This window comes from Drosophila sulfurigaster, chromosome 3 (assembly GCF_023558435.1).
Source record: "Drosophila sulfurigaster albostrigata strain 15112-1811.04 chromosome 3, ASM2355843v2, whole genome shotgun sequence".
Lineage (NCBI taxonomy): Eukaryota > Metazoa > Arthropoda > Insecta > Diptera > Drosophilidae > Drosophila > Drosophila sulfurigaster.
In genome coordinates, this window is record NC_084883.1 from 17,015,775 (window position 1) to 17,030,809 (window position 15,035).

The window sequence follows — 15,035 nt, forward strand, 5'->3', positions numbered from 1 at the left end:
TTAGCTGCTACTAATTACCAACTACGTACTATATAGTTGATAAACTTCAGTTGTGACGCTTCTGCCACTAGTCAATGCAAACTTGAATGAAATTAAAAACCCGTTTACGTTTATCAATAAAAAACAGCTGCATATCCTGATCACTTAGTCACGCTGCATTGTTGCTCCACAACAAGGTAATCCATTAAGTATAAATAATATATAATAAATAAATTGAGCATTTCTATTCGATTAGAATTAGAGCGATAAATTTCTATTCTTACAACTATGTAATTAAAGATTTTTGCTTATTGCTGAAACTGATGTAATCTCTAGTTTGCTGTGGGAAATTTCAATTAACAGCTACATTAAAAAGATCTGTCAGAATGTTGTAAAATATTCCTTTGCAATAATTAGTCAATTAAAAATACAATTAATAACCGCAAAGTACATATCAGAAATGAATGATGATAACTATAAAATTTAAAAATAAAAATGTAGAATGTAGCTTATAATACTTTAGATTTCAAAGACTTCTCTATAATTTGCTTGCAATAAAAAATTAAGTATACGCAAATAATTGAAATGAAAGTAAATTCATTTTGGAAGTTCGCTGATTAGAGGCGAATAAAGTATTCATATATTATCTTTATTTAGGTGCTTATATCATAAACAAATATGTATTTGCAATCGTTGGTACATACATACATAGATGTTCTAAGCATATTTTATATGGAAATCTGGCAGGATTGGGCCACTTTTTCATATTTATATAGCAGCCATAATAACAATGCGAAAGAATCAAGTTTTTATTCGTGTTTTATTTTTTAAAAAGCACTTTTACTTTCCAATCTTTCGTCAATTACTTTTGTATTTATAACATTGTGTAATGGGCTTTATATATCGATAGTAAGTATGCTATTTTTGCAATTAAGAACAACTGCAATTAGATAATCCATATACCATAAGTGTTAAATGTTTAATCCAAACTATTTTATTTATTAAACGATCTTTTGAATCTCTACTACACACCGAAACATTTTAAAATTTGTATTATTTTTTTTTATTTAAATATACTTTTGGATTAACCCAATATTGATATTTTCTGAGATGGAATTTTCAAATATTTCAACTGCGACCCTCAAAATATGCTAAGGAATTTGCTTGGTTAATTGTTTGTGTAATTTAAATATGCTTTTTACTTTTTTGCCTTTAAATATTCATATGTTTTTACTAACAATCTTTCGTAATTTTGAGTTTTCTTTATCTTGTTATTGAATTTGAGATTCAATAACTACATACGATTCAAATATTTCCGTTTTTCCGTAGTTACTTTTATCATGTACTTAATTCATGTATGTATTTGTTTTTGAAGATTTACATAATGTGTCTTTTCTTTGATTAGGTGCAATCGTTGAGTTTTTCAGTTATTTTGTTAATCATAGAAATGCGAAATTCAGATCTCTACTCGCTGTCAATTGACAATTTGGCTAAGGTTTGAAGAAAAAACTTAACAAAAAACAAACACAAATCTCATAATGTAATTAATTTGTGTTGCAAATTATTTAACGATTCTTGCATTGTAAGTTATTTATGTTTGTAAGAGTAACATATTACAAAACAAAATGATATAAACACTATAACATTTTAATAACAATTCCAATATTGCTAGTTTAATTGCAGTTTGGGGGCAAAGTGAGAGGTCAAAATATCTTCGATTTCAGTTTCAAAAATGGTGCTGAGCATATTGAGTGTTTAATTATGTTACGTTAAAATAGTTGTTAGTATGTTGAATTAAAGTGCTCTTCACTTGACTTTCGTTATTGAGTTTATGTCGTTTTCATATATGTAGATATATTTAATTAATATTTATATATAGATTGTTTTTTTTGTAACTGAAAAAAGCATTTAATTAGTTATATAGGTATGTATTTATATGCGTTAATAGAGTGTTTAAATTGTTTATCGCAAGTCTGGATCCTCATCGGCGGCCTTTTTAATTCGTAGCAAGATAGTTGTGTACCACTGATCCAAGCGTGAGATACTATCATAATCCTTAACTGCCTCTGTGAAGCCCTCGATGTTCTGCTCCTCAAGATGCTCGCACAACACCTGAAAGAAGAAACAATGTGTTAGTGCATATAAATGGTCTATTTACTTTTTAAGTAGTTTACCTTGATTAGCTTGAACTCTCGGGAATCCTGGAATGCTGGATATTGTTGCGCATACTTCTCAATGGCGTGCTGCGCATTCAACAAATCCACGCTCAGATGACAGAGAGCAGCGCGGAAGAAGTACTCCTTGGCGCTGTACTTGAGCAGCGAACTCTCCAGGGAGGAGGCAGCCACCTGCTCGTATATGGATATTGCTTTCTCATAATCCTCCAGCTGGGCAGCGTATTGAGCAACCTTCAACATGCACTTGTTGGCCGAGCTAACAGACTCTTCACCCTTGAAATAGTCAGCTGCCTGTTCATAGTGCTGAATTGACATGGCCTAAAAATGCAATATGTCATCGGTAATCAATGTTATATCATTTTTAAATAATGCGACTTTCTAACCAGTGTGCTGGGCTCGCTCTCGTACATTTCCGCAATGCTTTGATGATGCTTGGCAGCCATGGTAAAGCGTCCCATATCGGTGTAGATATCAATGGACTTCATCAAACAGTTGACTGCGCTCTCAACATCCACCTTTTTGTAACAGTTTGAGGCATCCACGTAGCAGGTGCCAGCATCGTGGCGACTGCCAGCGCGTGCATGGAGCGTGGCTGCCTCACAGAAGCACTCGCCTGCTTTAGTCCAGTTCTTGGACATCTTGAACATGTTTCCAGCCCGCTGGTAGCACTCGATGGCATCTTCGATCTTGTTCGAGCCACTGCAGTGTTATAAAATGCAACAAAGTTTATCGATTATTAAGTGTATCGAAGGTGGGGTAGTACGTACGACTGTCTTGCGAATGACTTATCAAGACTACTGCTGATTATTGATTACAAAATTTGGCTACTGATTATTGACTAAACGATTAAATTTGTTGTTAAATTGTTAGGGTCCAACCAAGTCAATTACTAACTTATTTATTTATGATAACGAACTATGACATTGTTGTTATTGTAGGTTGAGAAACCAAACCACAAAGAGGACTACTGACACACGTTCGTTTTAAATAATAAATATCATTTCATCTACAATGGTATACCAACAACAACAGCAACAACAGAGGGGGTCATTGTATGGGGGATGTTACAGCTTTCTCTATAGAGACCACGTAAATAAGAATATGAACTCAGTGCATATATAAGATAGTGCGTAGTTGCACAAACATGTGTTTTCAATAAAGCCTGTTAACTCAAGTTTTCGAGTACTTCTGTGCAACAACAATAATATTTGCAATAATATTGAAATTATTACTCACCCAAAAAGTGAGCCTAGAAAACCCTTCTGTTGTGTCAGCTTCTTCTCAGCCTCAGCCATAAGCTGAAGGGCCTTTTGCTCATTGTCGCCCATGTTTGCAAGTTTGGCTTTTTTTGTACACTAAGTTGCATTTAGATGCAACAAATTCCAAACGCCTTTAATGACTCTTTAATTGTGTATTCCGCAACTTTTTGTCTTGGACTTTTCAGCAAATAAAATCAATACGAAAATGTGTAATAGTGTGACCAAGTCTACATCTAGTATTAACCCAAATTGCCTCTTTACTAACTAAAATACTAAATTGGTAAACATATTTAAATTGTTGTACACGTTGATTTTATTTAATTGACGTGACAAACGAAGTATGCTAATTTAAAGTTTACCTATGCAATTAATTTGTTTTACGTGTTATACAAATTGACTTGTAACAGCGTGATCAGCTGAGTGCATTGAATTAACGTATTTCGATTCGTATAACTCGATTACCCAGTTCGAAAAATATTCTAAATATCGATAAATTACATTATGCCGTTACTACTTTGAACAGGTTAATTTATTCGCAATAAAATATTACACCAGTCGACAAACATAAAATTGGTATTAGATTACAATCTATATTTATTTCTTTAAAATTTAATTCGTTTAATATTTAGACAAAAACATTTTAACCTATTTATAAGTGGTCATGCACTGAATGGCAAAACTTTTTCGATTTGCAAATTATTTGGAAATTAAACAAAAAAACAGTGAGGGTAAAATTTAACTTAAACATTGAACAAAATGGAGATTGAACAGCAACTAAGATTTAGGTAAAAATACGTGAGCATGATGATGTTGCCTGGCAGATTGGTGGATCATAAATGCGCTTAAACTAATCATAAACATAAAAATAATGAAGTCAGCCTGCTGCTGTGCACATATCGAATTAATAATAATGCTCAAACAAACATCTTCTCGAGCATTTTTCGTAGTTTCTCATGAGCATAGCGTATTTTTTTGATACAAATCCTTGGAGACGCCGCTCTGAGCAATAGTGGAGAAGCGGTATGTGCGGAAGTTCTTCTCATGATCCATGTATGTGATGGCGCTCATGCGTGGACACAAAATGATCTTCATGTGATCCGAAAAATTAAGCTAAATCGCAAAAAATATATCGTGATTAGCTTATTGATATAAATTACAAACGGGATTAAATTACCTGAACGGAACCGTTGGTTAAATGCATGACAACGGCACACGTTGTGCGGAACCAGGAATGAAGATGTGGCATACGCGAGATTTGATCGCTCTCAACTGTCACGTTATTGGCACCAGCCTTGACCAAATGCTCGGTCATATAACGCTTAAAGTATGACAGTAACTTCATTTTCTTATCGAGCGTCTTACAGTAGTCTGTTGTAGTCATATAAGTCTCTTTGCCCTCCTTGTCGATAAAATGCACGTTGATTTGATTGGGCAGCAGTATAAGTTTTGTAGTATCATTAAACATGACACCAATGCCCTCATCGCATAGCTGATAACCAAAACCATACTTGTCGCTGTAGTCCACCCACTTGGATATCCAAAACAGTGGCTGAGCAGCTGGATCAGTATTCTCATCGCCCAAATTGCCTTGCAATAAACGTGGCTGTAAAAAAATAAAAAAGAATATAATATATATATATATATAATCATAAAATTTTAGAAGTCTTACAGAAGACTAACCTTGTTGTTGATAAGCGTGGTGAGCTGTTGATGCAAGCTCTCGATGTCGCTGCGATAGTCCTCGTTGTGCCTACACATTTGTGCCGAGGCTGTGATGGCGTCGTGCAAGTTATTTTTAAGAAATGTTGACTCCAAGCGCGTATCATCACGTAGACCATTCATCTCCGTCAACGGCTTGCGTTGAGCGGGATCCTCGATCACATCGTTAATACCAATGCGCGGCGCCATCGTCAGACACGAACTGGGCAAGAACATTGGCACCTGCGACGACTTAAGGAACTCAAAATTCAACAGTTGATCAATGGTGGGTCGACTCTCTGGATTTGGTTGCAACATGGCAATGACCATGTCAGCGGCCGGTTTACGCAAATAACTTGGCACACGATACTCGCACTTTTTGATCTTCGAATATGTGTCCTTCAGTGTTTTTGTCTCAAATGGAGGCTGACCCACCAGCAACGTGTACATCACACAGCCAATTGACCAAATGTCAACCTCAAACGAATGGCCCTTTTTCATGAGGATCTCGGGTGCAATATAATTGGGTGTGCCGCACAGTGTCTTCTTGCGTTCACCCTCGAAGTCGATGCGCGTGGCCAAACCAAAGTCACCGATCTTTACGTGCAGCATGTCGTTCAGAAAGAGATTGCCCAGCTTCAGATCACGATGAATGATACGTTTGTCGTGCAGATACTTAACACCCTGAATGATCTGATAGATGTAATAGCGCGTCTCGAATTCCGTAATACTTTTACGACGCTTGTGCAACTCCATCATCGACTAAATGGGGCAATATTAAAAGGATAACGATTTGCTAATGTGCGAATATGTAAAATACTTACGCGTTTCTTGCACAACTCAAGCACAATGTAAAGGTTTTGCACATCCTCGAAATAGCTGTGAAATTTGACAATATTCGGATGATTTAAGCTACGATGTATTGTGATTTCCTGAGCCGTCTTTTCCTTTTGGTTGTGCTTCATCATCAGCTTCTTGGACACAATTTTGCCGGCAAAGACATCGTCTGTCTCCACATCGATGATCTCGTAACATTTTGCAAAGCCGCCCTATGCCCGTAACGAATTTATTCAAAAACGAATTAAATACATTTGCATAAGTGTATGTGTTTGCAAGTATGTATGGATATATGTATGTTGTATGTAGGAGGCTGCACATGGTTACATACATATGGGTTTTAGTACGCGCCAAAAGAACCAACTGGTTGCTGTCGCGTCTTTGACAACACTGTCTCTCACACTCACACTCGAACACATATGGCATTCATGCAAACTCACACATATACAAACACACGCACACAGATGCATGTAGCGCGAAAACAACAACAGGAATAAAATGCGCAAGGAAGTGACAAGAGCAAGAGAGGAGACAAGTCTGCCGCTGCAGCTGCAGAAATCTACGCTGGCGAATCTCGACAGCATCCGTGCTTGATTTATTTAGTGTGTGGAATTAAGAACAATTCTTCTTACCTTGCCAAAGAAGCGCATACGCTTATAAGTCTTGCGAAGATTGGAGTCAAAGAGGCGATCCGGTATATCCGTACTTTTGTCCTCTGGTTTTGCGGCCATTTTTATTAAGGTGGATTTGACTGCTGCACTACAATATTTTTACGTCGCTCAATTAATCTTTGCTCTTTTCTGGCTATCGTTCTGTTTCGACGCTTTTATTAAATTGCTTCTTTTGTGCAAGATGAACACTGTGCGCTCCACCAAAATGCAATTATTACTATGATTTTATAACAAAATATGTTCCAAGAACAAGACTGAACAAACCGCACACAGCACGAAACACAGGCACAAAGCGGAGAACGCGCCGAAACAGTTTATTTTTTTGAATGCCAGTTTGAGTAGTTCGTCAGCGTCACCAAGCAGTCTTGAAATCGAAGTATCGATGCTTTCAAATTTTATCGAGTTTTAATCTCAAAAATCGATACAAAAACTTAAAAACCAGTTGATCTTACTAGGTTATTGGAGTACAATCAATGTTGTAGTTTTCTAATTTTTTATTATTAAGAGTCAATTTTCGTTTTGTTTTGTTTTCTTGATATTGTCAATATTTAAATTTGATTAATACATCGGCATTTTTAAAAAGTCTGTAATTAAATACCAGGAAATGCGTTCACTGGATAGTCGATTTCTCTATCATGCAACCCTGCATGAGTAGGGCTCAACAATATGTTGAAATTTTAAATCTTATGCAACTATTAACTTTAATGAAACAAAACTTGTGATTTTCATAACTTTTATTTATAGCAATTAATAAGGGGACTTTCGTCATTCATTTTTTAGAAGTAATTACAAACAAATAAAGATACAATAATATGGTCACATCTCAGTCTGGCAGCACCCAATTCTGAACTTTCTTGGAACTTGTTCCTTTTATAAGTGTAAAATGGGACCGTTGAGATTTGAATTAAAAAAATGTAACTCTAGAAGTTTGGACCACCAGTCGAGCATATATGTAAGTTGAATTTTAAAACACAAACGAATTCTTACTTAATACGTTTATTAAATAGTCTTTAGACTTTTCGAGTTGCCCTTAGTTCCTTCCCTTCTCACACGCTTAAACAAATGTTAATTCATTTACTTTTCTTTTGCTAATTTGTTTTGTTTGACTATGCGATTGATATACTCGTATGCAGTATTGTTTATTATAAATATTTGTTATTGTTTTTGTTTTCTCTCTTTCGTAATTGTTGTTATCCATTTTTTTTCGAATATTGCTTTGCTGCTAGCTGCCATCATTGGATGAGTTGTCTGTTGCCTATTTGTTGTTGCTTCAGAAAATGTTTGGCCTTAAAAGTAGCACTTTATGTAGTTTTTGCTTTGTTTTGAATGATGTTTACAATTAAATTATTACATTAAATATATTATTTATATATATCAATAGTGTAGTTTCATAGTTGGTTTTGCTTTGCCAGTTTTTTTTACGCAGTCTCAAGTGCCTTGTGTGTCGCTGTATGGGTGTGTTTGTGTGTGAGGTGTGTTTGATTGTTTGTGTGTGAGTTAGCGTGTGTAATGAGAGGACTGTGTGTCTGAGTGTGAGTGTGTGTGTATCGAACTCTCGCTGGTCTCATTATCATCGTCAGCATCATCATCATGGACACTACTGAATTTCTAAAGTTTAACTAGAAGTACACGGTCCAGGAACTCTCAGCTGGATCCTGAACTGACAATGACTAAGCCACGTTGCAAGCGCAACCACTCCACAAACTCATCCAACATAACCGGCCCTGCAATAATTAATACAATTACAATTACCGCAAAGAGAATGGTATTATTAAAATTGAAACTTACATGCTCCATCAATATCGTAATTGGGATAAATCAATGCAGATGGTGCGCGAGAACTCAAGTATGTTGCACCATTGATCCTTATTGATCACCTTGTACTTGGACTGCTCTAGGAATTGCGCAAATTGTGGATAGAGTGGCCAATGCTTGCCCAGCAATAATTGCAGCATCGCCTTGGCCGTCGCAATATCCATGCTCCGTTGATCCGAATCCTGCAAATCCAAAATGCATATTTAAGAAACATTCAGTTGAAGTTAAATTTACTCTTTTCGAACCTTGGCAAAATCGTAGGCATATCGATATATGCTCTTAAAAGAGTTGGGATCGTTGAGTATGCTGCGCAGATAATCCAGTTTCACAACCATTTTCGCTGTCGTATCACACTCGAGATCTGTGAGACCTTTTAACCATTCCTGTTGACTGAAGAATCCCATCTGGGTGGCGCCCATTTTGTAAGCGAGCACCAGCATCACAATATTCTCCGGCTCCACACCAATATCTTCGCAGAACTTCTCCATACCATCAGGCCCTGAGAAATGGAGAGTATTTAATTAATAAATCGATAGTTACAATATATGTATATAGTCGATGACTTACCCAGCGTATCTGGCTCATCGGGCGTAGTGTATTCATGGAACCAGGCCAAGCAGCGCTTCTGGCTGAACCCATCTTCCGCTCTGATATGGCGCCTGAAACGAATTAAAGATATATATTTATTTAGGTTTCTAGTTAGTTGATAACTTTAATCTTACTTAGCCATAACAATGTGTGTATTTTTATATAAATTCGATTTAACTACTTGATTCTATTGCCCAAGCATTCGCCCCTTGTTGACGTGTTTTGCAAAATGTTTTTGTTTTTATTCTTTGCTCAGTTTTCTTCGATGTGCCTCTAAAAATAGCGATAGTAAACTTTTGTCGTCGGGGATGCCAATGCCAAGAGCACAAAACAAATCAACACAAAGACAATCAAAAAAGGCCCGATGATAAATGCGAAAAGAAGCAGCAAACGCTGAAGATTTTGCAATTAATAAACTTGCAAATACTTAAATGAATTTGATAATTAAGAAAGTCAATCGTCAAGCATCATGCTGACAAAATAATATTAAACAAATGTGGCTGTGGCTGAAAGTGAAAGGTTTTGTTTCTATTTCCGTGATCTCCCTCTCTCTCTGGATTGCGCTATCTTGCTCTCGCACAGCTGCTGATCTATTGATCGACTTGTGACAGCTGATGCGGAGAGAGAATATTGTATATTCTATATGTGTGACTGTGGATGCTAGGTAGGGGAGAGCGATGATGCAGCGAACTGCATGCAAACATGTGAGGGTGATGTGGATTCTAAGTGTGATGACACAGTACTTATTCTAGAATACTCATAATAGATTAGATATTTAGATTTACATTGACAGTAATAACAATTTTATCACAATTATTTGTCAAATAAAGGAGAAGTAATCGACCTCATAAAGCGTATTCCTAATTATTTTTTGTATTATTTTGATATTGATGAGTTTAGCTGATATTGAAGTAGTCATTTATAACCCAATATTTTAAAGGCAATAAAATTGCATCACGTTTTTATTTATATATTTAAGAAATATGAGTTTTTTAATTTATTTTAATTTAAGTTTTTAACAAAGAGTATTCGTATAATATTCCCATGTTCATATACTTAAAACTTATATTCTTCAAAACTATTTCAGCATCAACTGTAGTTTTAAAACATATTGTTTCATTATTTCGATAACAAATTTTTTATTTTCCTTTAAAAACCTTTAATTTAAATAAAGCTTCAAATATATCCACTTTCTAACAAATTACAAAAATAATTTCAAAATGTTTTTCTGGGAGTGGAGGAATATTTATGGCCCCCATTGTGCAGACATTAAAAAATAGTCGCATTTTTGGAAGAGAACTCGAGCGACTGCGCCCTAAATTGTCAACTGAAAGCGAGAGTTGAATTTGTGGCAAAGTGGAGAGCCGAGTCGAGAGCCGAAATAAAACGAACCGAGAGGATACGTCAAGGAAGGACATACTGCGATAGGGCACAGTTGTGCGCAGGACTCAAAGCGAGACACACGTCGTTGTTGGCCAATTTGGGACGAAGGGATTACGCTACGTCAAAATTCACCCAAGAAGACAGCATTGAATTTTGTAATCAATTCAAATAATGAAAATGTTGCAAATATTTGGTAAAAAATTGACAAATGGATTTGATTGCAAAGTAATTGGTTGCCTGTTGCTCGCATTATTCGGTAAGTGTCTCCAAAAACAACATAAAAGAGCCAAAAAGAATGTCAGCGACAAAGGGAAAGGGCGGGGGTTAAAAATCAATAGTCGCCTCCTGACACAGTGACTCGAAATAACATAGCTGAATGCTGAAACTGAAATTGTGCAATTGCGTGCTGTGCGCATACATTTGGCACGCATTTTATTTGAATTTTTTTTTTGTCTACAGTGGCCAGCGCTCAAGGACTGAAGCTGCCCGCGTTTACAACCAAAACTCCGAGAGTGTCCAAATACACGACCAAATCGCCATCAGTAAGTGCCTTGCTCTCCCCTTTTTTCTCCCTTCACGCTATGACTTCATTGTGTTTTTTCCCCATAGGCTTCGTCGCAAAATCACGATGCGATCACATCGCTGTATCGCTTGAATGCCACCAATGGCATCACCTGTATTTTGATGCAGGTGGATGGCTTGATTAGTGTGCGATATCGCAACAAGCTAAATGAGGATGTCGAGGGCGATTTGTATATGCCAGATCATCCGGTGCTCAGTGGCGAGTGTGTCGAGTCCAATTTGGAGATAATGACCATGGAGTTCAAGGGTTTCAAGCTGTCCATGACATTTAAAAAGGTAGCGAAATATTGATTTTGACCAACCTCAACCCCCAACCACCACAAAAATAAGGTCAAAGGTTAATTCAAAGTTCACTTTTATACGCAGTCATCGGGCGGCGAGGGCTGGTACATCAATCTCTTCGAGTTGAGCTACTCATCATCGAATCCGCTCTTCGAGCATCCCGATCGTCCCAATCTGAATGTCAAGCTTACTTCGCCCGCCCACACGCCCATGTATTTCCCCACACCGGTGGGCAAGTCCTATGTCTGCGATAAGGAACAAACTGTCATCCTCTATGCTCCACACGATTCGGGCGACCAGTCGGGCCACATTGCACGCATCTATTTGCGCGACTTGCACATGCAGAGCTTCATGTTCAAGGACAGCGGCAAGTGGGGACCATCGTTCCATTGTAGTGCCACTGGATCCTATCGCGATGAGACGGCTCCCCCTCGCTGTTGGCACTGCGTTGGCCATTGCAGTGCTCCTGACCATTTCCGGCTATGGCGGCTGGCGGTAAGTTAACTCTGCAGAAGCGCAGCCAACTTAATAATGCGTAGCGTTGCCAGATGATTGCTAATGGATGTTTTTCTACTTTGCTTTCAGATATTTCAAAGTCAAGAAGGTGCAATACGGTTCAATGGAGTAAAAGATTGGAAATTGGAAAACATTTTCTGCCGCATTTCTGTTCAACTAATTGAGTCAAGTCTCTGTACCGTTATTTGTTGCATATCAGTATTCTCGTATTTGAAAAACAACCAAACAAACCAAACCAAAAACAAAAACAAAATGTAAAAGAATTATTGTAATCATGTTTCGAAACCTAGACGAAAGTTTTGTGAGGCATCGTCCAGTACGAAATATTTAATGTTATATTATAAATGAAGCGATACATATATGAGAATTGCAAAATGTCTTCCATATAGTTAATATTATAAAAATACTAACTAATATACATATTACAAATTGATATGTATATGAACATAAATATATATATTATAGAAATATATATATATTATTATATACATACGACTATATATATTTACACAGTTAACCAACAAATTATTACTGAATAATTTGCTGTGTTTATTAGAGGTACACCTAATAGTTTAATATATTTAATTGAATGATTGACTTTTGAAATAGTTTCAAAAGCAGAACATATAAAAATCTCTTTTTTTTTTCTCTTGTTCCTCTAATAAATGCAGGCATATCTAGTTTAAATAATCTGGCAACTTTCATATCGAATTCAAGTGTTAGTTTTTAAGTTTCGTAAAAATATATATTTCTATTATTATCTCAATTGAGCGCATACTACACATTTAATCATTTCAATTTATCTGCACCTCTTTTTAATTTAAGAACACACTAACATTCACGCCAAGTTAATAAATCAATTCCAAATATAAATGTATATTTAAGCGGAATTTTAAATTGATTGGGTAGAAAAACAAGCTAAAAAGATCTGACATGAAACTGAATCATAATTGCTAAAAGGTGCCAGATAAAGTCTGACTTTATATGAAACTTGTAATTTAATTTATTGGAGTCACTTCTCTTCTACTTTGCTTAGACTAGAAAGAGTGCTAGTATGACTATATGCTGAATTATAATTATAATTTGCCTTGATTTTACCACAATCTATTTGAATGCAGTGCTATTTCGAGTACTTTACTATACATATATCATCGTCTATGATGCAATGGGTTTATAATATTGCATGGTCATCGGAAACACAATTGAGATGTTTCATTCGGATAAGATTAGAACAAGTGAAGAGAAGGGTCGGAAATTGAAGCGTAAGATATGGCTAAGCAATTAAAATGCTTGGAACATTGGCAGAATTCGAAAATCGTATGATATTTTTAAGATATATCTGACCCAGTGATGCAGTATGCGTAGATGTGTCCTATCTTAGTTTATGAAAGTTCGAGTCTTTTGCAGCAAAACCACCTTAAATGTTAGGCAAAATGCTGAATCATAGGCAGCTTAAACTTTCATTAAAAATTTACGCATTGCAAAAGTGAATCATATGATACCTTTTATGGGGGGTCATGTAAATTGTGAACCACATTAAAAAATAGATACTTCTGGCACTACGAAATACGATGTACCATATGTTCAATCTCTATAGGCCAGATCTATGTATATGCTGTTACACTCACCTGCTGGTTTGTTGTGTTGAAATGCTTGTGTAGCTGGTGCGTGCTCGTTTTGATTGACCATCCATATTGTCACCGATTTCTGGAGCTCGACGTTTACCCCGTGGCATGACTTGTGTGATCTGATTGCGAAAAGGTTTGGCCCTGTTTTATCCAAAACCTGAAGGCGACTTAAATGCTTTGGCTATTTTATTGATGTGATTATTACACGAATTTTCCAGCTACAAAATGTATGGAGACATTGTCATTATAATTGAATTAATTGTAGTTCAGTCAGTAATTATACTTACCACTGCAACTCAGCGCAGAACAGTCATTGAAACATCATCATTATATTACAAAAAAAAAAAACATTAACTGTAAAAACAAAAATATTTGATTAATTTAACAATGTTACACGTTTCGACTACTCTACATAAAGTCAATCAAAATTCTCAACAAATATTCAACATGATCGAGTTTAGATCAATTTCCATTTTATTTTGAAAGGATTCTCCATGTTAAACACACTGGCAGAAGCGCCCCCCTAGCGCCCGGCAGCAACTCCAGTCTTCTCCTAACCCCTCAAATGATTTTTCCAACAGCTCTCAGAAATTACACGGGATGCACACAGGACACCCAAGATACTCACGCACACACACACACTCACAAGCGCATACTACACTTTTGTACACCACCACCACACTTTCACACACACTCACAAAGCTTTTAATGCAACTGTATGCATATTATTAATTTTACTACTATACAAATGTTTGCATTTGCAACTTAATGCAATCATTCTATGTTATATTTGGCCACTTCACTTTTTGTACGTGTATTGCGTTGCATTTATGTTTTTATATAGTATGAAAACACCGGCTTCGTAGTTGTCGTCGTCGTATAGGGCAAGAATTGTTGGGCTTGGAATTGGTATCGGTATCGTTGTAGTACGCTTCCCCGTCGACGACACAACCACAGCCAAGCAGCAGCTGATATGACGGCAGCAGACGGCAAGCAGCCTGCGCGTGCTCGATTTTTTACGTCGCCAAATGCCGAAGTTGCTGAGCTTGCACAATGTTCAACATACTCTCAATTGATTCGCCAACGATTGTCAATGATTTTACACATGCAATACTTGCAATGCATTTAAATATTTACCATTTATGTTATTAAAACAATTTATTAATCCACAGGACAGGTCTTGGTCAGCGTGACCAAAGATGAATTTTAAAATATACTCATTGGCTTCACCATATATACCACTTTTGTAATTACTCGCTTGTAGTGGTAAAAACGCGCAACTTTTTAAACGGCTTTCTGGTTTCTCATGCTTGATTTATAAGTTAAGAGGTTTATTTTTTGCAGCAATTTAAATTACTAAATAAAATTGAGTGATACGTATTTTTCATGCGAAGATGAAATAAAATTTCTCTGTTCACAGCCAGTTGAGCCGTAGAATATACCAAAAGTCAGTTGACGATGCTGCGATGTTTTTAGTTCAATTCAATAAAATACTATTTCAGCGTTGTCTGTTTTATGCTGCCAATTGGAATATAGATACTTAAAAAAATAAATTAAGATTTTTTGTATCTCGGAAAGCCATTATTGTTGTATTTTTTAATTTAACCAACACGGAATGTT

The 15,035-nt window shown here is 36.3% G+C and overlaps 4 protein-coding genes across 4 annotated transcripts; 1 reads left to right on the top strand and 3 right to left on the bottom strand.

The window, feature by feature from the left end:
• Positions 1-1,859: 1,859 nt before the first annotated feature.
• Positions 1,860-3,681, bottom strand: LOC133842242 (alpha-soluble NSF attachment protein). The gene is made up of 4 exons (XM_062275277.1): positions 3,393-3,681; positions 2,540-2,855; positions 2,154-2,474; positions 1,860-2,091 (listed from the first exon to the last, which is right to left on the bottom strand). Exons 1-4 carry the CDS (start codon positions 3,482-3,484, stop codon positions 1,942-1,944), a joined length of 879 nt encoding a protein of 292 aa, XP_062131261.1. The 5' UTR covers positions 3,485-3,681; the 3' UTR covers positions 1,860-1,941.
• Positions 3,682-3,991: 310 nt separating this feature from the next.
• On the bottom strand, positions 3,992-6,964 carry LOC133842240 (serine/threonine-protein kinase polo). Its single transcript, XM_062275274.1, has 5 exons — positions 6,583-6,964; positions 5,938-6,162; positions 5,096-5,875; positions 4,590-5,018; positions 3,992-4,525 (listed from the first exon to the last, which is right to left on the bottom strand). The coding sequence occupies exons 1-5, from the start codon at positions 6,679-6,681 to the stop codon at positions 4,367-4,369; spliced, it is 1,692 nt and encodes a 563-aa protein (XP_062131258.1). The 5' UTR covers positions 6,682-6,964; the 3' UTR covers positions 3,992-4,366.
• Positions 6,965-7,601: 637 nt separating this feature from the next.
• Positions 7,602-13,829, bottom strand: LOC133842246 (DCN1-like protein 4). The gene is made up of 6 exons (XM_062275281.1): positions 13,703-13,829; positions 13,416-13,633; positions 9,004-9,095; positions 8,682-8,935; positions 8,410-8,618; positions 7,602-8,345 (listed from the first exon to the last, which is right to left on the bottom strand). Exons 2-5 carry the CDS (start codon positions 13,520-13,522, stop codon positions 8,418-8,420), a joined length of 654 nt encoding a protein of 217 aa, XP_062131265.1. The 5' UTR covers positions 13,523-13,633; positions 13,703-13,829; the 3' UTR covers positions 7,602-8,345; positions 8,410-8,417.
• LOC133842244 (lysosome-associated membrane glycoprotein 5) lies at positions 10,260-11,918 on the top strand. Its single transcript, XM_062275279.1, is given in 6 exon segments — positions 10,260-10,663; positions 10,867-10,949; positions 11,017-11,265; positions 11,356-11,697; positions 11,699-11,766; positions 11,857-11,918. Coding segments are annotated over 6 exon segments (870 nt in total). The 5' UTR covers positions 10,260-10,578; the 3' UTR covers positions 11,900-11,918.
• Positions 13,830-15,035: the final 1,206 nt, after the last annotated feature.